Source organism: Miniopterus natalensis, chromosome 2 (assembly GCF_054644295.1).
Source record: "Miniopterus natalensis isolate mMinNat1 chromosome 2, mMinNat1.hap1, whole genome shotgun sequence".
In the NCBI taxonomy this organism is placed as follows: Eukaryota; Metazoa; Chordata; class Mammalia; order Chiroptera; family Miniopteridae; genus Miniopterus; species Miniopterus natalensis.
In genome coordinates, this window is record NC_142082.1 from 150539876 (window position 1) to 150566243 (window position 26368).

Consider the following 26368-nt stretch of genomic DNA (forward strand, 5'->3'; position numbering starts at 1 on the left):
ATTCTGAAAATTGTTAAACACCTTGGTAATATTTAATATTCCTCATAGTAACTTTTTCAAAAACCACACAATACTTGCCCTTTATTAGTGTTTTATTTTCAGGTTTGGGGAACAAAATATATGTCTCCTGAATTTTAAACATAAATATCTATATGTGTTTCACATTATAAACATAAAAGGTGAATGAAATGGTAAAAAGAAAAATTAGGTAAAATGGAAATAATATGAAGCTAGATCCCATGTAATCATATGCTCTAGAGATAATTACTGTTAGAAATTTATTCTCAAACACACAATATTTTTTATAACAGTGTGAGCACACTGTACACAATATTTTATAATGTATGTTTTGTCTAGTCGACATGTCGGGTATATATATTTCCCAGTACTTATATATCTGTCTTAACAGTTTTTAATTGCATAGATGCACACAATTTAGTTTAAAAACATCCTGTGCTACACATTTTAGTTGCAACTATTTTATCTTCCCATTATAAACAAGGCTTCAATAAGAAACACCCTGGTGCATACGTTTTGTGCACTTGGTTAAGCACGCCTGCAAGGTCACTTTCTAGAAATAGTGCTGTCGGAGGTGTATTTTATAGTTTGTTAGATATTGCTAGGTCATGATGCTGACGTTTGTATATGAAAGCATCATGTCCTTATTCTTACTGAAGAGTGCCACTCCTTCATTTTTGCTAGCTTAATAGGTAGATATTATAAGGCATCAGTTTTTGCCTGTGAGACCTCTGTTTTTTAATTGCGATGCCCTTTATTCAAGGCCAATTTTTAACCAGCGGTGTCTCTGGAAACACAGATTTCAGAACTCTTTTTTAAAAATGGTTTTGCTTTTTTCCTGCTGCTTCTTCCCCAAGTCTCACCAAAAAGGCTGAGTATTTTCAACTGAGGACAGAAGGCAGCTCCATCCCTTGGTGCCGTCCACACTTCAGCTAAACTCCCCCAACATGCACCTTTGGTCTTTGGTCTCTGCTCTTCGGCACACATCTAAAAAGGCTCCTCTTAATTTTGCCATCTGGCCTTGTTTCTTTTTGCCTTGTGATTACATTGAAGAACAATAAAATAAGCTAACACTTTTGGCTATAATCAAGCAAGCATCTCAAAATAGTATCTTGGAGGTTGTATTAGCATATTTGAAGGTTTGTTTTCAAGATTAGCTTTTTTGAAGAAATGCTCCACCATTATTACCAAGTACGATATTTCAGAAACTGTTGGAACTAAGTGTTGTATTCAGTTTTGTTTTTGTAATAAATCATAGAAGGTACTCACCTTTAACTTAAAATACCCCAAATATCAACATTTGTTACTGGCATTTGTGGATTGTTTTTTGCTAATTTGGGTTAGCATCATTGTTGCTGATTTTCATGGTATCAATTCAGGGACCTACTCACCACAGTCTTTCTAGTCTAGGAGAAACTATTGTTGAGTTATGCTTATTTATGCTGAATCTTACTTGACAAATAAAGATAGAGGTCTTCAAAACAGGTGAAAAATTATCATATAAAATCTGAGTAACAATAATTAAATTGGTACTCCGGCTAGCCTGGGCCATTTAATTGAGGTTTTCCTGTATTGATTTGTTCTCTACACAAATTTTATAAACCATTTCCCTTATGCTGGTTGTGTTGGGGGAGTGAAAATAAAGGGGGCAAAATAGGTGCCCGATGTGGAGTATGTAGGAGTAGTAGATTGTGATCATACTCTCAGAAATTCTTGAATTGCACTTTAAAATGTCATCTCTCTTCTTGTTTCATCTCACAAAAATATAATAGAATAGAAAGTGATAAAAACATTATTTGTTTTCTCATGAAACCAAGCAGAAATTATGCAGAGTTAAGGATGAACACACTTAAATACTAAACAAAACTGTTTTCACAGTCCTTTAATATCTTCCCTTTCAAAGGAACGTTTTTACAGGCCTAATTTTTAGTGTTTCAAATTCTAGGATTCCATTATTTTAGTCATTATCGAAGTAGGCATTTACATGAAAATATAACCTTGATTGTGAAATCATTTGTTAGCTTGTTACTGTTCATTCACTGCCTGAGTCCCTAAAACACTGTGTTTGGCTGCAGTTGACAGGTTTGTGGATTCAGGTATGCAGTGAGCAGAGGAGGCAGAGGAGACGGATGCATTCTAAATCAGCCAAGATCCTATTTTTATGCAAATATTCTGTGAAATAAAAATCTGATTTTTAGAACTTTTTTTTTAAAGCAGTGCCGTGCTTTTCCTGTAGCATAAGATACATTTTATGACTTGAAATAGTAAAGAGTTTTATTTTCTACACAGAAGAAAAATATCCATAAAGAGACCTTACTGTAGAATAATAAAACTTGATTGCCTCTTCTGGATCGTTGACCTTAGGGTCATTATTTTAAATCATACTCTGTACATTTATTTCAGTGTTTTTTTCTTTAAATTTCTCTTTTCTTATTAAGGAATAATTTTAAATATTAGAAGTCTGATATAATTGGCAACTGAAGATGTGTATTTAGTAATCAGTTTATGGCATTGGATATCCCAGTTACCATTAATAAGGACAATGTCAGATTCATATAAAATCTCAGAATGTTTTGAAATCTGTGATAATCCTTTAGGGTAATGTCATCATTATGATAATTATTATTGGTGAAATGGGTTTATTGACCCCTCCAGATTTGTCAAATACGTATTTCCATTTCCCAACAACTCACACTGTAAGTATCTGAGAGCAGAATTATAAATTTCAGTTTGGTTTCCTCTGTGTGCCTTCAGTCTTCATGAAACTCATTGCTCCTCCACTCGCATGACCATGAACAAATGTCTGTAAAGTTTTCCACATCTCTTTGACTTGCAGATGAAGAGGGAAAACACACCACAAATTCTGATGCACACCGAGTCCCTCTAAGCTCCCAGGATTTCACGGGTTGTGTTGACAAACACTAGTCTATGCTTTTATCAGATAACTGAGTCTACTAGAAACTTGCAGGTCTACAGATGGTGGTTTTCTTCCTCTGAATAACATCCAGATGATCCTGATGAGCCACACAAGTCCCTACCACTTATAGCCAGTGGTTGTTAGCCTCCCTGGGTGTCATTTTAATTGTCTATTTGTATGATGTGTCTTCTCAAAGAGACTGACAATTTGAAATATTTTTATAGAGCTGAGCACAAAGTAGACACTGAATAAATATAAATTAATTAGAAAGCCATTTTAAGCCAGACTTTTGACTCTTTCCCCCAAATCTCTTAACTTAATGAAACATTATAAATAAATAGGGCTTTTAAACAAAAGAGTGTGACAATTCAGTGAACTGGATGACAAACCCCCATTTGTGTCTCTCTCAGGATTTATCATCTTGTGACCTTTCTCTTTGCATGCCTCATACCACAATTACCAAACCAAACAGATGGACCAGGCTTTCTGGGATAGGAAAAAATGCTTTTGTGTCGCCTCTGCCAGAAATAATCTCACCTTAACTCCCTATCTGGGTTTGTAGTTACTTGGAGAAAGGCAGACCAAGATGAAAGCATCACATGCTTATTTCCTCACGTCTTAGAAAGGAAACATGAGAGGGGGTAATAGAGGAGATGCTAAGTGGGCAAGTCTTGGGCAAGAATCAAAATAATAGGTAAATGTTTGGCAAGAGGTCAAGCCTATTGCACAGATGTGGTTGCTGGTAATTGAAGCAGTGCATAGCAGGGGCTAAGAAGTTGGGCTCTGGCATTAACTGCCTAGTTCAAATCCTAGATCTGCCTCTTGTTAGCATAGCCTGTTTCCATTTCTATGAAATAGGAATAAAAAAAAGAATGCCTTTGTAGTTCAATTCTCTTTGTAGGAATGCCAGGACATTCCTTCCATTCTAATCGATCTCAATGTAAACTCATGACCCTGAATCTAAAATTTGTCTGAAATTATTGATAAAAGGTTTATATTCCATTTAAGAGAATTAAAAAGTCTTAGGGGAGAAAAAAAGAGCTACCTACCTATTGTAAGCTAATTTTAAAGGCCAAAGTGTAGGCTTTTTGATACTGTTATAAACGTGAGTTGAATAGTTGAATATCAGTAAGTCCTGTTATAAACAAGCTCCATAAGGATTTTTTTCCTTAAAAATATTTGAAGCCAGCCCTGGCTGGTTTGGCTCAGTGGTTAGATGCGTCGGCCCATGGACTAAAGGGTCTCCGGTTTGATTCTGGCCAAGGGCATGTACCTCGGCTGCAGGCTTGATTCCCAACCTGGTCGGGGGCACCTGCAGGAGGCAACCAATCGATGTGCCTCTCTCACATTGATGTTCTCCCCTCCCCTCCCCAACTCTCTGAAAAGCAATGGAAAAAATATCCTCGGGTGAAGAGTAAAAAAAAAATACTTAAAGCCAGTGCAATGATGCTGTTAAATGTTGCCTTAGTTTTATAAAATTGGTGGCATTATATTGGATATGTTGCCTCAGGGAGCACATTTTGCCAGAACATGCAACACTATAGGGTGTGTGTTTGTTTGTTTTTCTAATCCAATTTCTTGTTTCAAAACTGAATATACATGTCTAGGATTTTTTATAGTGCTTCTTGTGGTGGCACCCAAGAGTTTTGCTTTCATCAAATCAGTGGAGAGCTAAATCCTGCAGCACTCTATGGGGATAGATCTAATAAAAATAAAGCCATTCTGCCTTCTATAAGTGCATTCACATAGAATATTACCATATATAAACTAAACTCATCCAAACTAAGATTTAGAATAGAAACTCTTACAAATATTAAGACTCATAAACATTGTTTTGGTTAAATCTTGATTCTAACTTTTTAACATGCAACATACATGCTTGAAAAGCCTGGATCTAATGTCCAGTTATCTCTTTTAGAATTACCAGCTTATGTTATTTTTCAAATGATTTTTTCAGAGCTATCCATTTTGAAGTCAAAGAAAATTCATCATCAGAACTAGGGCTGGTTTAGCCAAAATATTGACAATCTATTCTGTATCAGGCTGTTTCTTAGTTATGTTTCATCATCAGAGTGTGCACTTTTAGCCACACTGTCTCTGAAATAGTATCTCTTTGTTGGGCAATTGAAATGTTGGGGGCTGGAAGGAAAAGAAACAAAGATAAACAGGGGTGCCTTACTAAGGGCAGGTTGTGGTAGGGTGGAGAGTTTACTACTGACATTGCTTAGTATTGCTGGAGTATGGTGATACTAGAATGTAGATTGAATATTAGAAGGTGCCACTATTGTTTTTAAGTTATCTACAGACACTCTCTATTGCCTATACTGACTGGGGGCTCATTTCCCCAGCATTAATACGCCACTGACCAATACTGTTAAGTAAAATTCCCCAGGGCCAAAACCAGAGAAAGAGGCTGACAACTCCATCACTATATAAAGAGTTCATTAAGGGCCTGGTCAGCACACATGCCGGGGTTGGGGCGTGCAGGAGGCAGTGATGTTTCTGACTCTCTCTCTCCCTTCCTCTCTCTGAAGTCAATAAAGGTATATTTAAAAAAAAAATAATAATAAAAGAGTTCATTAAGAGAACTTATATAGGAGGTGCTTCTTGGGTGGCAGAGAGATGACATGGATATTTCAGTGCCTCCCACCCCCCAGACTGTGTGCTTGTATCTCCTAAGCAGCGAGCCTACATCCTGGGTGAGCAAAGGGACCGGGTGCTGCGAGGCTCTGGCTCCAGAGCCTGTCAAGACATGGGTAACACTGAGGGCCTCTTGCTCTGGAGGCAGAAGTAACAGAGATTCTTAATTAGCCCAGAGCTCTTACGTACATTTCACAACCCAGGGGGAGTCAGGGCTCCGGGCTTATTCGGGAATCAAAATGTTATATTAGCTTCAAGATGGATGCCTTTTGTTTCTCACAAACACTATGGGAAGAATTAATGGGAAAGAAATATATGTTAATGTAAAAAGAGAACTGTCTCTTCTGACCCCAGAGGAAAGGATTAATATGAAACAGGAGAGAGTGACATGGGTTGCTGAAGAGAGTTGTCCTCCAGCACGTAGAATATTTTCCATGTGCAGGTACTTCAGGGTTTTATTTCTAATAATTAGAGGACTTCTTCAAAGTAGCTGTTACCTATTTGTCATATGAGATAATTGGGGCTCAGACAGTTGGCAATTTTGCAAAGGAGTCACAACAACCTTGTTAGTTGTAATTCTGGGTTTCGGACTCCAATCTGTGATTCAGAAGTTCATAGTCTCTACTGGGAGTCATTGCCTCCTCAGTACCTACCTTATTTTAAAAGGGACTAGATTAGGTAGTGCTTATGTTTTTAGTTTGGGGTTATTTTGATTATGCCACTTATGAGATATTTTCTAAACTAGTGGTTTGAAAAAAAGTTGGACAACTCGTATACCTCCCTTGAGGAGCTCTTGGGCTGTAAGACCTTGAGAATTGTACTTTGGAACACTGTTATTGTGTTAAAACAAAACAAAACTGAAATCAGTCTTCAGTCTGGAGGAAGCACAAAGGTTTGTTAATTTGTGAAAATTAAGTTGAGTAAGGACCAAGATTATTAGCATAACAAGTTGAAGAATTGCATCACTTGTCTCTGATTTCTTTTTATTCTTCCTTTTGACATTTCACGAATCCCTCAAAAATCTAGGATGCGTGGAGGGACAGCAAGGAAAATAAGAGAGGGGGAAAGCTTACAATTACTCAGTGCAGAGGGGTTTTGTTTGAGGAAGTACCCAGATTACAAGTTCTAAGTGGTTAGATCACTCGAGGTGCAGTTTGAGGTGGACATGTTAGGACCTCAGGAGCTGGTGGGAAGGAAAGGAAATCTGACAAGGGAGGGTCAGGTTCCGAGAAATAGCCTGCAGCTCTCTGGCAGTTCCAGAAATTTAATAAGCACCCGATACTCCAGTTTTCAAAAAAGCACGCCAAAGTCAAGTCCTGCAAAACTAGCATCAATAGTGGTGATAATGATCATAAGAACTACTTACTGAGTGTTAGGGTTTGACCAGAGGCAAGGGCTGTGAAAGAATTCACAACTAAAAGAAGAGATGCAGAGAAGTTTATTTTACTTCTTCCCCCTCAACGCCCTCCAAGAGAAAGGGCCCCTGTACTGCTAATCAGTGTAAGGGCCAGAAGCAAGTGGGGCTGCCCCTTTTAAGTAGAAGCTGTTGCTAAGCAACAAGGGAGGGAGCAGGTAGGTCTTGAAGTTGAGCAGATACCAAGGAGGTTGTCTTGAAAAGTTATACTTCGTTTGTTTTCCAGGAGAGAGCCCAGCAGACGACATCCCAGGGAGGTGGTGTATCAGAATTTCCCCCAAGCCTGTAAAACACGCTCAGAGCAAAAGTGATGAGGGGTTCAAAAGAGGCTTGTTTGGAGGGGAGGGAGGAGGGAACTTTCTGACTAGAGACTCCTTGGTGTTCATTATCCTTGAGTTGTGAAAACAGCAGGGCCGAGGGGGATGCAAGAATGTAGCCTTGAAAGTAGCTTATCTTGTCCCACAGTTTGAACAGAGAAGCCAACAGTCTTGGGATTTAATTATCGGACGCTTTCCAAAAATTGTGGAAGGCCACAGCCAAGAAAACAAGAGGCCCTTTTCCTGCCCTTACACTGAGTGTCTACTGAAGGACAGATGCTTTTCTGGTCCTCACAACAATCCAAGGAAGGGTTTTTGATTTGTTTTTGTCCATTCAAGACCATATAGCCTTCCCCCCCTTATTATTATTACCTATCGCAGTAATGGCCGTGTAGATGCCTGACCCAACATAGTCTGGCCTCTGTAGCTGCCTCTCATGATAGTTCCTGGCCCCAGTAGCTGCCTCTGGCTGATAGCAGCTGCCTGATAGTGATTGCCTCTCATGATAATGTCTTCCTCTTGTGATAGTAGCTGCCTCTCACCGTAGCAGTTGCCTCTCTCAACAGTAGCTGCCTGTTGTGATATTGTCTGGCTCAGTGGTTTCCTGTCATGTTATTGTCCAATCCCATAGCTGCATGTTATGGGATTTAGGTGATTCTAAAGGAATATGTGCTTTTTAAAAAATTATTTTATTTTTTAATTGAACTTATTGGGGTTCCATTGGTTGATAAAATTATGTAGCTTTCAGGTGTACAATTCTATAATACATCATCCATATATTGTATTGTGTGTTCAGCACACCGAGTCATGTCTTCTTCAGGCACCATTTATCCCCCTGTACCCTCTCCTGCCATCCCACCCCCATTCCCCTCTGGCAATGACCGTACTGTTGTCTGTCTATGAGGGTTTTGTTTGTTTTGCTTAATCCCTTCACCTTTTTCACTTAGCCCCCCTCCTCTTCCCCTCTGATAGCTGTGAGTCTGTTTCTGTTTTGTTGATTTATTCTGTTCATTAAAATCTACATATAAATAAAATCACATGGCACCTGTACCCCGCTGAGTGGCCCAGCCCACCCCACCTAGCACAATATTCTCCAAACCCATCCATGTCTGTGGAAAAGGCAAGATTTCCTTGCCTCCCAGGGCCAAACAGCATTCCATGGTGTAAATGCACCACAGCTTTTTTAATCCACTCATCTACTGATGGGCATTTGGGCTGCTTCCAAATCTTAGCTATCATAAATAATGCAGTGAACATAGGGGAGCATATATTCTTTTGAATTAGTGTTTCAGGTTTCTTCGGATATATTCTTAGAAGTGGGTCAGATTGCTGGGTCATAAGGCAGTTCCACTTTTAAATTTTTGAGGAAACTCAAGACTGTTTTTCATAGTGGCTGGATCAGTCTGCATTCCTATCAACAGTGTACGAGGTTCCCTTTTCTCCACATGCTTGACATCACTTATTGTTTGTTGATTTATTGATGATACCCATTCTGACAGATGTGAAGTGTTATTGTGGTTTTAATTTGCATCTCTCTGATGATAATTGTCATTGAGTATCTTTTCATGTCTTTTGGCCACCTGTATGTCCTCTTTGGAGAAGTGTCTATTCAAGTCCTTTGCCCATTTATTAATTGGATTGTTTTTTTGGTGTTGTGTTTTCTAAGTTCTTTATAAATTTTGGATATTGGCCCAATAATCAGATGTATTGGTTAATGTGTTGTCCCATTCAGTGGGTTGTCTTTTCATTTTGTTGGTGGTTTCCTTTGCTCTGGCAAACTTTTTAGTTTGCTATAGTCCCATTTGTTTACTTTTTCTTCTGTTTCTTTTGCCCAAGGAAATTTATCAGAAAAAAATATTGCTATGAGAAATGTCCGAGATTTTACTGGCTCTGTTTTCTTCTAGGGTTTTTATGGTTTTGAGCCTAACATTTAAGTCTTTAGTCCATTTTGAGTTTATTCTTGTGTATGGTGTAAAAAGGTGGTCTAGTTTCATTTTTTTGCATGTATCTGGCCAATTTTCCTGACACCATTTATTACATAGACTGTTTTTTTGCCATTTTATGTTCTTGCCTCCTTTGTCAGATACTAATTGACCATAAAGGTATAAGTTTATTTGTAGGCTCTCTGTTCTGTTCCACTTGATCTATATGTCTGTTTCTATGCCAATACCATGCTGTTTTGATTGCTATGGCCTTGTAGTATAGTCTGATACCAGGTAGCGTGATTCTTCCAACTTTGTTCTTCTTTTTCAAGATTGCTGTGGCTATTTGGGGACTTTTGGGCTCCATATAAATTTTTGGAATGTTATTTTTAGTTCTGTGAAATACATCATTGGTATCTTGATAGGAATTACATTGAATCTATGGACTGCTTTGAGTACTATGGACATTTTAATGATGTTAATTCTTCCTATCCATGAACATGGTATATGCTTCCACTTATTTGTATCTTCTTCCTTTTCTTTCTTCAGAGTCTTATAATTTTCCAAGTACAGGTCTTTTACATCGTAGGTTAAATTTACTTCAAGGTATTTTTTTGTTGTCGATGCAGTTGTGAATAGAATTGTTTTCTTAGCTCTGCTTTCTGATAGTTTATTATTGGTGTATAGAAATGCAACTGATTTCTGGGTATTTATTTTGTATCCTGCTACTTTACTGAATACATTTATCAGTTCTAGTAGTTTCTTGGTGGAATCTTTAAGGTTCTCTATATACATATCATCTGCAAATAATGAGTTTGCTTCTTCCTTTGCAGTTTGGATGCCTTTTATTTCTTCTTGTGTGATAGCTGTGTTGAGGACTTCCAGTACTATGTTGAATAAGAGTGGTGAAAGCAGACATCCCTGTCTTGTTCCTGATCTTAAGGGAAACACTTTTAGTTTTTGTCAGTTGAGCATGATGTTGGCTGTGGGTTTGTCATGTATGGCCTTTATTATATTGAGGGACATTCTCTCTGTTTCCACTTTGCTTTGAGTTTTTATCATAAATAATCCAAGGAAGGTTTTATTATTTTTATTTTATTACAAATGAGGTGCAAAGAGGTTAAATAGCTTTTCCAAGATTGCATTGCAAGGGAGGTGAAAGTATTTATATTTGAATTTGCATCTCAAAGCCTGCCCTCATTCTAGCAGACCTCAGTTGTCAAGGGTAATGAATCCTCTGAAGTTTATGGGCATGGGAAGTAGGAATTGTGAAGATGCAGCAAAACTTGGAATCAAGCTGCTGTATGTGTCAAATAGATAGTTGAACTACTTTTAAGAAAGAGGAAAAAGGTAAGACAGGAAAGGATTCAAGTTTTAGCCCATGGTGAGCTAGGGTTATGCAGGATGAGGCTGATGATAGTGCCAGAGACAAGTGAATGGGTTCAGGGAAGGTTCTAGAGCTGAAGTATAAAACCAAGTATCGCAAACCCAGGAAATCAAGACAGGAGCAGTCTTGGTGCCAGCATGGCAATAATGAGAGGAATACTGGTGCATCTACTACGGAAAACAGTGTGGAGTTTCCTTAAAAAATTAAAAATGGAACAGCCATTTGACCTAGTGACCCAGTGGAAACTCCTAGGAATGTATCCTAAGAATCCCAAAACAACAATCAGAAAGAGTATATGCACCCCTATGTTCATAGCAGCACAGTTTACAATAGCTAAGATCTGGAAACAGCCCAAGTGCCCATCAGTAGATGAGTGGATAAAAAAGCTGTGGGACATTCACACCATGGGATACTATGCAGCTGTAAAGAAGAAGGATCTCGTACCCTTTGGGACAGCATGGGTGGACCTGGAGAATATGCTAAGCAAAATAAGCCAGTCAGAGAAAGACAAATATCACATGGTCTCGCTTATATGTGGAATCTAAGGAACAAAGTAAATTGACCAACAAGATAGGACCACAGATATAGAAGCATGAAACAGACTGACAGATCTCAGAGGAAAGCTGGGAAGGAAGGTGGGAAGAGATTTACCGAAGAACTTATAAGCATATATGCACAACCCATGGACACAGACAACAGACAGGGGAAGAACTGGGGAGGAGGAAGGGTGAAAACCGGGGGGAGGGGGCAAAGGAGGGAAAATGGGGGACATCTGCAATAATTTGAACAATAAAATAAATTTTGAAAAGAAGAGTAGGCGCACATCTCAACCACCTTGATGGGTTCGAAATTCCAACAGCTTATGGTTCTGAATCTGCATTTGTCAAGATTAATTTAAAGAAGGTTGGGGGAAAGTTTATCTTCATATTGATAATGTTAAGTTCATGCAACTGAACAGAATTTGAAATTGGGAGGAAAGTAATGCAATCCTCCTGGACACCCATCACAGCTGTTAGTTCTGAAGAATTAATTTATAATGACAGTTGTAGAAAGGTTATTTAAGATGGCATTACTCTGTGTGTGTGCATGTGTATGGGCATGTGTACATATGCGCAGTTTTCTTCGATACGCCCATCTATACTTGTTTTCTATGGACCTTTGCTTCACTGGTTAAATCTTCCATGCTGACATCCAATTTATCTGTCACTCACTGCTTTTGGAAAGGCAGCAAGAGTAAAATTAGGACATTTTCCAAATATATATTGTAGCACTACTAAGACATATGAATTGGGAAGTCTCATGAGATGTTACTACTAACTCATGAAATCTGGCAGGCATGCCCTTTTTATACTCTAGAATATAATATAACATAAACGTAGAATATAGTAAAACAAAATGACAGCTGAAGTAACAGCAGAATATTTTGAGGACTTACATGTGATAGTTTTATGAATATTCTGTCAATCATCTGTAAACTCAGATTTCTTACTTTGACATGTGCTGATTTTTTCCCCCTAACATTAAGCTTCAACCAATATTAATGAAAAAAGGTAATAAGATTAATGATAAAGATGTTTTGTTTGCTTTACTTTTATGACACAAATAATTTATCAAAGTCTTCAAGAAATCCGCCTTATAGTCTCAGAAGTTATGGTTTCAATAGCAACTTAAAAAAACTTTATTTTTTTTCAAAACACACTTGGTATAGTAAGTATACACTATAATATGAATGACAGAGCCTTAGAAATCATGAGAATGGGCAAGCTGTAAAGGCACAGTTGAGTTTTAGGTTACGCTGTTGACTGTGAATTCAGTTATAAGCTCCTGTGCTGTTTTTGCCAATTGTTTTTAATAGTAGGAAGATGGAATTGTAAGCTCTAGGAGCTCAGGGATAGGACTCCGAGAACTTAAATTGTTTGGTTTTCTCCTGTTTTCTCTTTATCACTTAAATACAGTGCTTGACAACTGGAAGATTACAGTTGTCAAGATTACAGTTGTCAATTACAATTCAATAAATAATTGTTGAATTGTAGTTTTTTAAACAAAAAAATCCAAATGGTATAATAATAGGCTAAGGGACATGTTTTATGTAGAGCCATCATATTTTTCTTCTGATTTGAATAGTACTGATTCAAAACAGTAAAACAGTAAGATTCTTTCTGATGTGAAGAGTGAGGCAAAGAACTAATCGAACCTTGAAATGAGCCAGCCCCCAGGTGCGCCTCCCAGTACGTGGAAGGCACTGTGCAGACACCGGTATAGAAGAGAACTGGCTGAAGGCAAGGTGTCCGTGCCTGCAGGCTAAGAGGCTGACCCAAACTCAGCTACGAAACTGACCTTTATCATGTGCTGAGACATGTGTTCTTGAAGCTCAGAGTTATTTTTTATTCCTAAGGAGGTGTCATTTGAATAAAATAACATAAAGAAGCATTTCTGCCAATTATTTTGTGATTGAGATATTTGATAACATACTTAACAGAAGGACAAATTTGCCCAAGCACAAGACTATATCCTGGCATCTTTATCACTAAGGATATCTGTGCAGTATCATTTTTAGGTTTGCAACATAATAATTATCTTTTGTGTTCAGCAGTTTACAAATAATTAATCATAGAAATGGAATAGTATAGAGTTTATGAATATGGTCTTTGAGGTTAGATATGAATTCCAATAGTGGCATTTATTACTCATGTGGAAAGTTATTAAATTTTGTGAGCTTAGATTTCCATGTCTGTAAAAAAATAATATTACCTTCTTGTAAAAATATTAGATTAATTGATATAAGCTATGTAAAACACACAATAGATTAGATGATAGATAGATAGATAGATAGATAGATAGATAGATAGATAGATATAGATAGATAGATGATAGATAGATAGATGATAGATAGCTGATAGATAGATGATATAGATAGATAGATAGATAGATAGATAGATAGATAGATGATAGATGATAGATGATGATGATAGATAGATAGATAGATGATAGATAGATAGATAGATAGATAGATAGATAGATAGATAGATAGATAGATAGATGATAGATAGATAGATAGATAGTTGATAGATAGATGTAGATAGATAGATATAATGTTTTGTGTAGTTTTTTCTGTCAGTCCTTGCTTAATTATTGTGTGCCAGGCACCTTTCCTCTGAGAGTTTTAAAACTTGGCTAGTGTCAGTAACTGGGTTGTTGGAATTGAAACCCAGTTTTCTCAGACTCAAAAGCTATACCCTTTCTAATACACCATGCTTCCTATAGTACAGCCAGTTCTCTCCCTATCAGCAGAATGACAAAGCAATGTGCTGATGGATAGTGACAGTTCTTTCAAGTTCCTCAAAGAGATTTATTATCTCAAAATGTTCTCCCAAATGTATCCCTATATTCTTTTTCTAAAATTTTTTAAACTCATTTTGGTTCATACTATTTAGTGTATGTTCCAAATTAACCTATATTCTTAGCCTATAAACCTAATTACTACTTTAAGAAAAAATTACCAAGTAGCTATAAAGAGAATCTATATTAGTTTTTTATTAAATGTAAAGCATAAAAGACTCATTCCTTAGAAAAAAATGATTGATTTGTTTCAATACCTGCATAGTATTTAGGGCTTTTCAGGCTTCATTTTTAAAGACAGAAGGAAATATTACTATAGTTAATACTAAGAGAACTACAAGGGATCCTGTGCTGTAATTGTTAACATCATCATCATCATCATCACCACCATTTATACAGCGGTTTCAAACTTGAAGTGGTAAATCAGTTGTGCAGTGTGTCAAAGTAATTTGTTATTAAAAATAGTCCAAGCATTCATGGTTTCAAATGATTTTCTTTTTCAATTAAAATTATTTTTTAAATTAGATATGATTTCAGGTTATTCCTGTAATCATATCATTGTCACATATTTGTATTTTTATGCTTTACTTGTTGAGAAAGAGGCTGAATTACTTATAGAAAGAAGCAGAGGTATATACAAAAGAGTGCAGCTTTTATGTGAATGCCGTCACTTTGGTTTCTATCAAAAAAAGGGGGGAGGAATATAACCCAGAAGAATCATATATAACCAATTTTATCTATATAAATATTTATGTCTATAGACACACACACACATAGGAATGCAGTAATCACTGAGAGAGATCAGTATCTGAAATACTTCATTTTTTAGGAAAGCAGGAGAAAATTGTGTGTTTTAGGATTGTTGGAAAGAATTAGTTCAAGAAATGAGATCACTAGAGTACTAGAGATGATTTTAGCTTTGTCACACTTTCAAGGGCATAATAATTTCATGTAAACTATAGAATAGTTTTGAAAGCATATTAAGAATGAATGCTGACAGGTGGAGTCTGGCAAATAATTATTTGCAGTTTCACTTCTTCATTATGAGCTCCTTACTTGGTTATTGTGCTCCAAAATAAGAGGTAACTTTGTTTTATTTTACAGGCGTATGATTGTAAAGGTATTTTACCAAGTTCTTACCATTGAAAACTGCCTATCTGATGCTATCCAGTGTGTACTGTGACATAGTTGGCAATAGTAATATTTAAGAAAATTAGTTATGTTAAAAAATATGAAAACACAAATGGAAATCAAACTTTTTGTATTAATGAATCTTATTTACTTATATTCTAGAACGCAAATCAATTTCACAGTCGCTATTGATTTTACAGCATCAAATGGTGAGTATTATGACTATCCCCTAATAAAAATTATCAGCAATTAAGTGAAAAATTAATATTTATTTTCATGAGGTTTAGATATTTTATTTCTACATTTTCATATTTTGAAGTGTTTCATATAAAATTCAGATATTCAGATAAATTTTCTTTTTAACAGTGTGAATTAGTTCAGGTATAATAAAATTTTAGATTTAGTTTAAGCCCATTGTATACCCACCCCCATTTCTTCTACCCTCCCCTCTTCTTCATAAATAATTATAATTCTGAAATTTGTCTAATTATATTCCTCCTTTAATAGTATTTTTATTTGTAATAATTTATATAAATGTAATTCAAGTACATGTACCTTATTTGACTTGCTTTATTTTTACTTGATTATTTATTTTTAAGAATTATTCATGTTAACACATTTATATTTAATTCAGAAGGAATGTCATCTAATACCCCATGTGCAGATATTTGTAATTTGTATATCAGATATTTCAAGAAAAAAGTAGTGGACTTTTAGCTTTATTTTGAAGTAACTTTGTTTCAAATAGGACAGTCATCTGAAATAGTTATTATGTATCATAAGAATATGAATCTCATTATTTAGCTTTTACCAGAAGTTGTCATCAGTTTATATATGTCTAGTCATTTTTCTTTTCTTCAAATTATTTATTGTGCTTATTATGACCCTCACATTATATTTCTTTTATCTCACACCTCTTTCACATTGATTCACATTTCACAAAGTAATAGAATTTTTAGGTAAAAAAGCACCTTGGAAATCACTTACTGCAGTCGTCTTCTTATACAAATGGAAAAAAAAAAATCCAGAAATCTTTTTAGTAATAAATACATCTTGCTTGTTAATTCTTGAGTTAGAAATAGAGATTAGGAGATCGAACTCCAATTCAGCTCACTTTAGACTACATGTTGAGTTTATTCTCCAGCATTATGACTTCACGTTAATGATTTTTACTTATATGTTTTATTCAATAAAATATGGAACATAGAAGTAAAACCTAAAGCCCAACTAGTTTAAAATACTAGCTTTTATTCACTGATGACCATTAGCACACCAAGAAGAGCAAGAATCTGTTCGATAGAAAGACACAAACTTTTGAAACTGACATAAAAAATAGAAAATCTGAATATATCTGTAATAAGAAATTTAATTAGTAATAAATAAATAAAAACCTACCCACAAAGTTTATCTGCACCTATGTCCAGATGGCTTCATGAGTGAATTCTACCAAATATTTCAAGAAGAATTAATAAAAATTCTTCACAGACTCTTCCAAAAAATAGAAGACGAGGGAACACTTCTTAACTCCGAAGATCTCATAATAAAAGAAAAACTAAATAATTTTTATGGATATAAATATTTTCAATAAAGTGCTAGCAAATTGAATTCAGCAGTATATAGAGAGAATTATATACCCTGATCAAATAAGATTTATCACAAGAATGCAAGGTTGTCTTAACATTAAAAAAATCAAATAATGTAATGCACTATATCAGTAGAAAAAAATGTAAAAAATCACATGGTCATCTCAATTGATGTAGAAAAAGCATTTGACAAAGTCCAACATACTTTCACGATAAAAACAATTAACAAACTAGGAATAGAAGTTGCCTTACTAAAGAAGGGAATATATGAAAAACTCATAGCTAACATTATACTTAACAGTGAAAAGTTAGATGCTTTCTCCCTAAGATAAGAAATAAGATAAGCATGTCTACTCTTATTACTTCTAGTCACCATTGTACTGGAGGTTGTGTCCAGAGCAATTAGGCAAGAAAAAGCTATAAAATATACCCAGATTGGAAAGAAAGAAAAAGTATTTTTATTTGCAGATGATATAATCTTGTATATAGAAAATCCTAATTAATCCACTAAGAGCCTATTAGAACTAATAAATGAATTTAGTAAGATTGAAAAATAAAACATCAATATATAAAATAATTTTTTTTCCTTACACAATTCCAATGAACAATCTGAAAATGAATTTATGAAAACAGTTCTATTTACAATAGTATCAAAGGAATCCAATACTTAGGAGTACATTTAACAAAGTGAGTGTAAAACTTATATTCTAAAAACGACTCTGAAAAAATTGTTGAAAGATTAAAGACCTAAATAAGTGGGAAAACACACCGTGTTTATTGACTGGAAGATTCAACAGTGTTAAGGTGGCAATATTTCCCAAGTCAATCGACAGATTCAATGCCATCTTTATCAAAACTTGAAAAAATGGATAACTGACCCAAACAAAAGCACACTTGAGGGAAAAAGAAGGAAGTAGGAAGATTTGCAATTTGCATTTTTGAAACTTACTACAGAGCAACAATAATCATGACAATTGGTGCTGGCATAAAGATACAGATATAGATCAATGAAATAGAATTGAGATTTCAGAAATAAACCTGTGTGTTTAATATGAACTGATTTTGAGAAAGGTACCAAGACAATTCGATGGGGAAAGTATAGTCTTTTCAACAAATTATTCTTGGGACAACTGGATAGCCGTATTCAAAAGGATGAAGTTGGACCCTTACCTCACATAACATGTGAAATTCATGCAAAATAGATCAAAGACCTCCATGCAAGAGTTAAAATTGTAAAATTATTAGGAGAAAATAGGGATATGTTTTTATGACCTTGGATTTGGCAATTGATTCTTAGATATGATACCGACAACATGAGCAACAAAAGAAAATAATAGATAAATTGAACTCCATCAAAATTACATTACAAAGTGAAAAGACAAGTCCAAGATTGAAAGAAAATATTAGCAAAACATATAGGAGGCTTGTATCCAGAATATATAAAGGACACTTATAACTCAATGAAAAGACAACCCAATTAAAATATGGAATATAGACATTTTTCCAAAAAAGATATAAAAATGACCAATAAGCACATGAAAATTACTTGGCATACTTAGACACCAGGAAATGCAAATCAAAACTATAGTGAAAGATTACTTCACACCGACTAGGGTGGCTGTAATCTAAAAATCAGGTAACAAGTGTCGGGAAGGATGTAGAGAAACTGGAATCCTCATACTCTGCTGGTGATAATGTAAAATGGTGTAGCCACTTTGGAAAACACTTTGACAGTTTCTCAAGTTACTATAGTTACCATATGACCCAGCAATTTCACTCCTGCATATATACACGAGAGATGAAAACATACCTCCATACAAACACACATACATGAATATTTTTAGCAACATAACAGCTGAAAATAGATACAACCCAAATTTCCATGAGCTCATAAATGGATAGAAAAATGGGGTATATTGATACAAATACTATTCAACAATAAACAAGAATGAAATATGAAGTGATGAAACATGCTACAACATAAATGAAACTTGAAATCACGGTGAAGTGAAAGAAGCTAGTCACAAAAGACCATATCATATGTAATTCGACCTATATGAAATGTACAGAATTCACAAATTAATAGAGACAGAAAGTATATTATTGTTTAGGGCTGGGCTGGATGGAATGACGAGTGAATGATAGTGAATAGGTACAGGGTTTCTTCTTCTTTCCTCCCAAATATAAGTGAAAGTTTTTTTAGAAAGTCACCAAAGGTAGAAGTGAGCCTTAGAAGTGAGCCAGATGGGCTGCGTGGGCACAAGCTGCAAGTCTTGAGGTGATGAAAATGTTCTAAAATTGATTGTAGTGATGGTTATACATATCTGTGAATATACTTAAAACCATTGAATTATATAGTTTAAATGGGGGAATTGAAAGCTTTTTAAAAAAGAGTCTATCCAAGTAAGATTATTTTACGAAGGCATGGTGTACCTCTAAAACAAATCAGATATAAATTTGATAATATTCAAGGTTTAAAATATTACAAGATTCTTAAGTAAGAGTTACAGCTAAGAGTAAGGACTATGGAATCTGACTGCTTAGATTCATATTCTAGTTTTACCAAGTGTTGTTGTGTGATTTGGGGCAAGTTATTTAATCTGAAAATTATATAATCTAAAAAGTGGATATAATAAAGTTACCCATAGGTTTGCTGAAAAGGAATAGTGAGATATGAATTAAGGTGTTCAATACATGTTAGATTCCATACTATTATACTTACTATTGTTATTAATGTTATCAGCGTACTATAAATTCATTCTTCATATGCATTGTTGCAGATTCAGAAGTGGTACAAGCATGGTCCCAACTTCAAGGAATTGACACTCAGTTTGGCAAATAGCCATATTTTGTGGTGCAGAATACAAAAGCCATAAGAGTAGGAGAGGACAGTAAGTGCTGGAAGAAACAAGGAAGGTAGTCTGGTGCGATGTGAGACATAAGCTGGAGGAAAATAAAGTGAATTTCAGCACAGAGTGGTAACTTGAGAGGTCGTAATAGTAAGGAAGATATCACTAGTGGTCAAGTGTAAAGACTGGTTTGGGTGAAGTTGCTGGAAAGGGTTAGGCAACATCTTTAAATAGGTAGGATCAGGCTAATGTGTATGATAGGCTAAGATATCTAGATGTGCTGGGGTATTAGTGGTATTTTTATTTTAAGTTATGGTTTTCTTAGTGAAATTGAATTAGTTGCCATATTGCAACCGTTGGGTACCAACACTTATATTTGCGAGTTGTGGTTAAATAACCACTTAGCCAAGGAGTGGTATTGTTTATCTGTGACTCCAGTGGGCTTTTGACTAAGTGGCAAAATTCCTACTTTAGAAGAAAATGTCAAAGAAAAATTGTACCAGACTAATTCAACAAGCGAAGAAGACTCTGTTCAGAACTATTGCGACAGGGATCAAAACCATTGCAGCAGAAGAGAGATGTTGAATCAACTCCTCGAAAACAAAAGAGGGGAGGGAATTTAAGTGCTGTGGTGAACTAGTAGAAAAGTACTCGGAGACACTAGGGGGAGGTGGTCTCTGTGATTTTGCCATCTGTATTTGCTAACTAGTAGTTATTAAAGTTAGGCTCCGACCATCCCACAGAGACTATAGGTGGTAGGGGTGGTATCTTTCTTATGATGACATTTCAAAGGGCTGGCTCCTGGGTCCTTGAGAAAGACATTCCCGAGTTGTAGGAGCCTTAGACCTCAAAGGACAGAGAATTTACAATTGCAAGTTATCTCAAGTAAATGCTCTAAGAAAAGAGAGCTTGTGGCTTATAGTCAGGAGAAACCTGTCTAAAGTTTAGTCAAACTGAGGAGAATGTTAAGGCCATCTTGACCAAAGGACACTTTTTTAGAAATTTTGTCATGTGGAACCAGCCCTTCAATGCTTGTAACCCTTTTGGAAATACAAATGCATTTACACAATAAATTATTTTTAGACTAAAAATGTCCTTGCTATGATTATATGCATTATGAACCAAGGGAAGATCTCTCCTTGATGTTGTATCTCTCTGGATCTCAAGTGCTTATTATAATTATTTTTCCTTATCAGAAAAAACTGTGCCCCGAGGGTTTCCTTCTTCAGGCAAGGTCTTAAAGTGGAATTGAGCTTTATGTGTTATCATGAGTTGCATTTAACTTTTCCATTTTCACTTACGAAACTTAATGGACTTTCAGGCTTCTGAGTGGTGGTAATGAGGGCAATTCAATATGAATCTCAGTGTGTTTAAGTGGCAGAACATATATTACTTTCTCTCAAATTCATCTCTATTCAAATGCAACATCCTACATAGTATAAGACATTGGACATTCAGAATAACGTCTGGATTACCCAGATGTTATTAACAGTAGTAATTAAACCTTACATTTCTAGGGTGCTTTATTGTTTTTAATCACTTCTACACACATAAGCTCATCTTGTCCTTCCAGTAAACACTATGGTAGATTTATTGCAGGCATTTTATAGATACTGTCCTGCAAATGGCAAGACTCAACTTTGGGCCTCCTGCCTCCTATCTTAATGTCTAGTTAGAAACTCTGAATTTTTTCAGATCTAGATATTTAATTAGCTTAAATTTAAAAATCACTATGCTCTCTCTTTTTTTTTAAGTAATAAGTTGGGATACTTCTCAAATATTCAGTTTATTTTTGTGATATAACTTTAGGAAGACCGCCTAATTATTCAAGCCCATTAATTCAGTTAGGTCCTTGGATTATAGACATAAGAATTCAAGCCAAAGGCATATGATTTTTTTAAAATAAATATTGCAATAAAATAAAATTAACAAAAATACTTTTATACTCTAGAACTAAATTTTAAGAATAGCCTGTGGCATTGACAATGAAGAATAATTTCTGAAAAAAATCTGCATATACTTTGGCCTATCTTTGGGAAATTTTCTACATGTGTGATCAAATGTAATAAATATTTCTGTGTTAATATCCATCCCCCCCAAAAAAACTATTTGACACACTATGGGTGTACGCAGAAAAACATAATTTTAAAATATTTCATTCTGAAATAGATATGAAGAAAAATGTCCAAAAAATTGCATCTTTAGCCTGATCACTCATGTTTGCAATATTTTTCTGTCATCAGGCAACCCTGCCCAGCCTACTTCTCTCCACTACATGAATCCTTACCAACTGAACGCCTATGGGATGGCACTGAAAGCAGTGGGAGAAATCGTTCAAGATTATGACAGTGATAAAATGTTCCCAGCTCTAGGTTTTGGTGCAAAGCTGCCTCCAGATGGAAGGATATCTCACGAGTTTGCTTTGGTAAGAATATATCACAAGGACTGGATATTTTGAAAACAGTAATGTGTTGGATTTTTGACTATTGGTTCACTACTTCTGCTTTAGTCAATGATGTAGAAGGCTTTGGTGTCTATAGATTCTGCCTAATTTTGCTAAATGATTGATTTAGGAGTGTGGTATTAATGGAAACTAAGACAGTTAAATAGATTAGCAATAAATCTACCTAAAGTGCATCTGATTTATAAATAGGGGGTCTATTGTGGTTTTCTATTGCTGCATAGCAAAACTCCCTAGAAGTCTGAGATGTAAACCAGTACCATTCTCTTATGTTCATAACTTGAGGGTCAAGAATTCAAGGAGAATACAATGGGGGATGCTTCACTGTTTCATTTATTATTTATTTATTTATTTATTTATTTATTATTTATTTATTTAATTTATTTATTTATTTTGCAACATTTGGGACCTCCCCTGGGATGGCCTGAATGGCTTGAGATGGCTGGAATTGTTCAGGTGGAGCCATATCCTTGATTCTGGCTGTCAGTTGGATTCCTCTGCTCTCCGTGTCCTGTCCCCTGGGGACAGCAGGCTCCCTACGATGGTTGCCTTGCTCGTGTCTGATGCCTGAGCTGGGATGGCTGAGATAGCTGGCTTGCCTGGACATCTTCCCGTCTCCCTGCACACAGCCTCTCCATGCGGTTGTCGTGGCTTCCTCAGTACGGTGGTCTCATGGTAGTCAGATGTCTTACATGACAACTAGCTTCTTCAGAGTTGCTGAAAGGCTGGGGCAGAGGCTGCAGGGCTCTTTTTACCACAGCTTTGGAAGTCCCAGAACTTTCCTTCTGCCACATCCTCTTGGTCAAGCAAGTCACTAAGACCAGCCCAGTTTCAAGGTAGAAAAAGTAACTTTTCATTCTCAATAGGAGGCAGATCAAAGAATGTGGGACTATTTTTAATCTTTCTAAAATGCATCTGATTTATAAATCTTGTAAATAGCCTCTTCTGAAATGGCATTTCAAATTTAAAGGACTAGTCATGGCTGGAATTAATTTTTTCAAATGTGAAGCAGCACTTATGGCTATAATTAATTAAGATTTAAATATACTGGAGTAGATCTGATTGGAATGAAAATATTTCCCTCGTTAATGTTTCATTTGCATAGATCTACTTTCATTTGTGTGACTGCAGATGAGCAGTGTGCTCCAGCCTACCTTCAAAATAGACTCCCCCAGATAAAGCTGATCGGCCCTGCCAGCTTTACGCTCACCTGCACTTTCTGATAAATAATGAAGAAATCAGTATAAGATGATGAGCTGTTGTTTTGGAAAAAATTTAGGTTTTCCAATAAAGGTATCTATACCCCTAGCCTACACTGCCTGTTGTAGCAGGTAGATAAATTCTCCCGTCACCCATATTTTTGTAGGTCTTTGTTGTTTTGATTCTTATTACAAAAGCAATACATGGACATGACAGGGATTTTTGAAGTTCTGCAAGAAAAATACACAAAAATAATACTACCTTTACTAAGTAATTACTGAGTATGAATCTAAGTGCTTTATATTCGTTTTCTTATTTAACCTTCATGAAACTTCTGTGTGATAGGTATATATAGCTGTCACGTTACGCCACTCTAGCAAGCACCACTCATACCAAATATGGTAAAAAGAATGTACTCAAGAGTTATATAACTCAGCTTTGAGGCTGGGGGCTTTAACCAGGGTTCTACGGACAGGACTTGAACCCAAATCAGCCTTATTTTAGAATCCATCCTCTTAACCACTACTAAGCCACAGGTATTTATAAAATACCTGTAATACTATGCTCAGAAATGTGCTTTATTAACACCATCACATATTTATACACACACACACATATATATACATATATATATTTCTGAAGCTTTGAAGTGATGTTTCATTTTCTTAAATATATATTTTAAGAACAATATTTTAATATTTGTATTGCTGTACTTATCTTTGCTTTTCTGTTCCATCACCCACACAGTTTCAGAAAAGGTTGCTGTAGGGTTTAATTCTTTCTTGCACAAAATAGCCTACGTGCCATACTCCCAATGTCATATAAAAATGACTGTCTGTTAGGATTTTGTTTCTGGGAGAATTAAAACTTCCCAGAAACTTATAAGACCATGAAAATCACTCATGTGATCCTAAGTCTTAAGTGCCTCAGGAAAAAGGTCACGAGCTATTTTAAGCCTAAGAAAAGGAATAATTATGTTAAACTAAATGAGGTTTATTAATTTTCCTTCCATGAGTGTCCTCTCACCCTTGTGTAAGATTTTCTTCCTTTCTCTCTCCCTCTAATCCTCTCTTCCTTTTGCTTTTATTACCTCTACATTTATTCTTTGTAACCAAAGCTATGCAAATAACTACTGCTCAGGAAGCCTTTTTTCCTTATTTGTATCTTGAACTCGTCTTTCAACCCAATTCAAATATTTATAGGATAGAGTCCTACCCCTTTAAATTTAGGAAAAATAGACTTCCAAATGAATGATGAAAACAGTGGTGGTGATGATGATGGTAATGCTTCAATTTTAATATTACTTAATTGTTTTATCACTTTAATTTTTTTCAAAGCACTTTTATTTTCTTGGAAAAGTAAACTGCACAGGGCTTAAATAAGCTTTCAGTGAGCACTTGTCTTGATTTGTGCTAATGTATTCTGTATTAACCTCGTCATAAATAACTGCAGTATATATTCTATAAGTGCCCAAAATACAAATACAAAAACTTCAGTCCCCTGTCAGTCCAGCACTTCACGTATCACCTAATGTCCACAAACTCTCAGGTTTCCATGGTAAGAATTGTGATGCATCTTTGCAACCATTAATCTTTTCAGCAGCACTAAGTTCAAATAACCTTTCAAGTGGCAAGCGAGGCCTTTTAAAAACTTAAATGCTTCCTATTTGGTGAGTTTGGGGTTGGCTCAAATGCTGAAATTGAGCTTTGCCGAATCAAAAAGATCTCAGGTAAACCCAGGCTTTCCACGTGAAATATGTACAAGAATGAATGTAGTTGGATAAGAAAAGGAAATGTGAAAAGAAAGGGAAAATGTCCTGGTATCACCAGGCTAAGCACTTTTGGTTGAAAACGACCAGTCATCGCTCTCATCTCTTCGTGATTCTTGATGACTCCTTATGGAGCTGTAACTGCAAATACAATAGTGCAGGGCCTTAGAGGAAGTATTTCTAATAGGCGTGTGGCCAGTGATCCTTCCCAGAGGGTCTTTGCATTGGTCAACACAGAAATGCCAAATGTGTCCAAGCATGCTCTCCTACCAAATATCTGAAAGAACTTGAATGCTTTTCACTTATTTTGGCATTTATAGGTATCTCTGCAATTTAATATCTATGCGTATGCCTTTTCTTTCAACTAGACATAACAGTTTAATTATCAAGGGTCTTTACCACTGTTTGCATAAACTAGCAGTTCAGTAGATGTTTGTTTATTGAATAAAAGGGAGAATTCTCCCAGCTTCTCCCCACAGTGAGCAATCCCAGGGCAGCGACAGTTAACATTTCAAAGGGTAAAGCAGCAGCTCCTGAGAGCATTTTGTCAGTGTATTAGCCCTGCTGGAAAGTATGATAGGCTATAGGTAACAATAGAGACTATAGGCTGCTTGCCCAGAACTGAATCTAACTCCCCAGTTACAATCTTTTAGGGAGCCAAGTGGGTGAGAGCTGGGCAACCCTCCCCACTTAAATCTGCACAGTGGGATGATTGCTCATTTTGAATTCTGTTCTGTAAATTTCTATGTGCTCTACAAATTGACATTCATTATTTTATAAATGGGAAAGTTGTTAATTAAAAAGGAAGTATGAAATAGAGCATCCATTGTTGTCTTCATTTATTAAGACAAAATTGAATGCTCTTACTTTGAAAAATGGCCTGTGTTTTTGTGCTGGATCCACATATAAGATTATTTTAATTTGTTTTAACAAGCAAGAACTAATTCCCAACATAATTATTTTAAGAAATGAGTTTTTAAAAAGACTTTAAAAATCATTTAATAACTCATTACAATGTTGTCATTAAGAGGAAAATCTCATTTGAATAGTCATAAGTTATTTAAAATAACCCTGATGTAATGCAAGGCACATATTTAAAAGAATGTATAATTGTACATAATAAAGTATTATCATCCAAGGCATGTGTGGAAATCTTAGGGTAATTTATTATAGAATTAGAACTAATACAGAAGTCAGTGCTGCAGATATTCCATAGTGATGAAGAGAACATCCAATGATTATCTCTCCACTAAGAAAACTGAAATGATGAGAAAAATGGTGACCTTGTAATTCCAATTCCAGAGGAATAGAGGAAATATATAGTTTTATAGAAATATAAACCCCCACTCAAATGTTAGACAAAAAGCTCAGAATCACCCTGGTTTGTAAAGATCAGAATTATTCTTGTTTATAATTGTTCCC

The 26368-nt window shown here is 35.6% G+C and overlaps 1 protein-coding gene across 1 annotated transcript in view; it reads left to right on the forward strand.

The window, feature by feature from the left end:
• Positions 1 to 26368, forward strand: part of CPNE8 (copine 8) — a 181003-nt gene that overhangs the window by 126607 nt on the left and 28028 nt on the right. Inside the window, exons 14-15 of the mRNA XM_087814729.1 lie at positions 15248 to 15294; positions 21761 to 21942. Of these exons, the coding sequence (XP_087670855.1) occupies positions 15248 to 15294; positions 21761 to 21942 (229 nt within the window). The remainder of the gene's footprint in view (positions 1 to 15247; positions 15295 to 21760; positions 21943 to 26368) is intronic.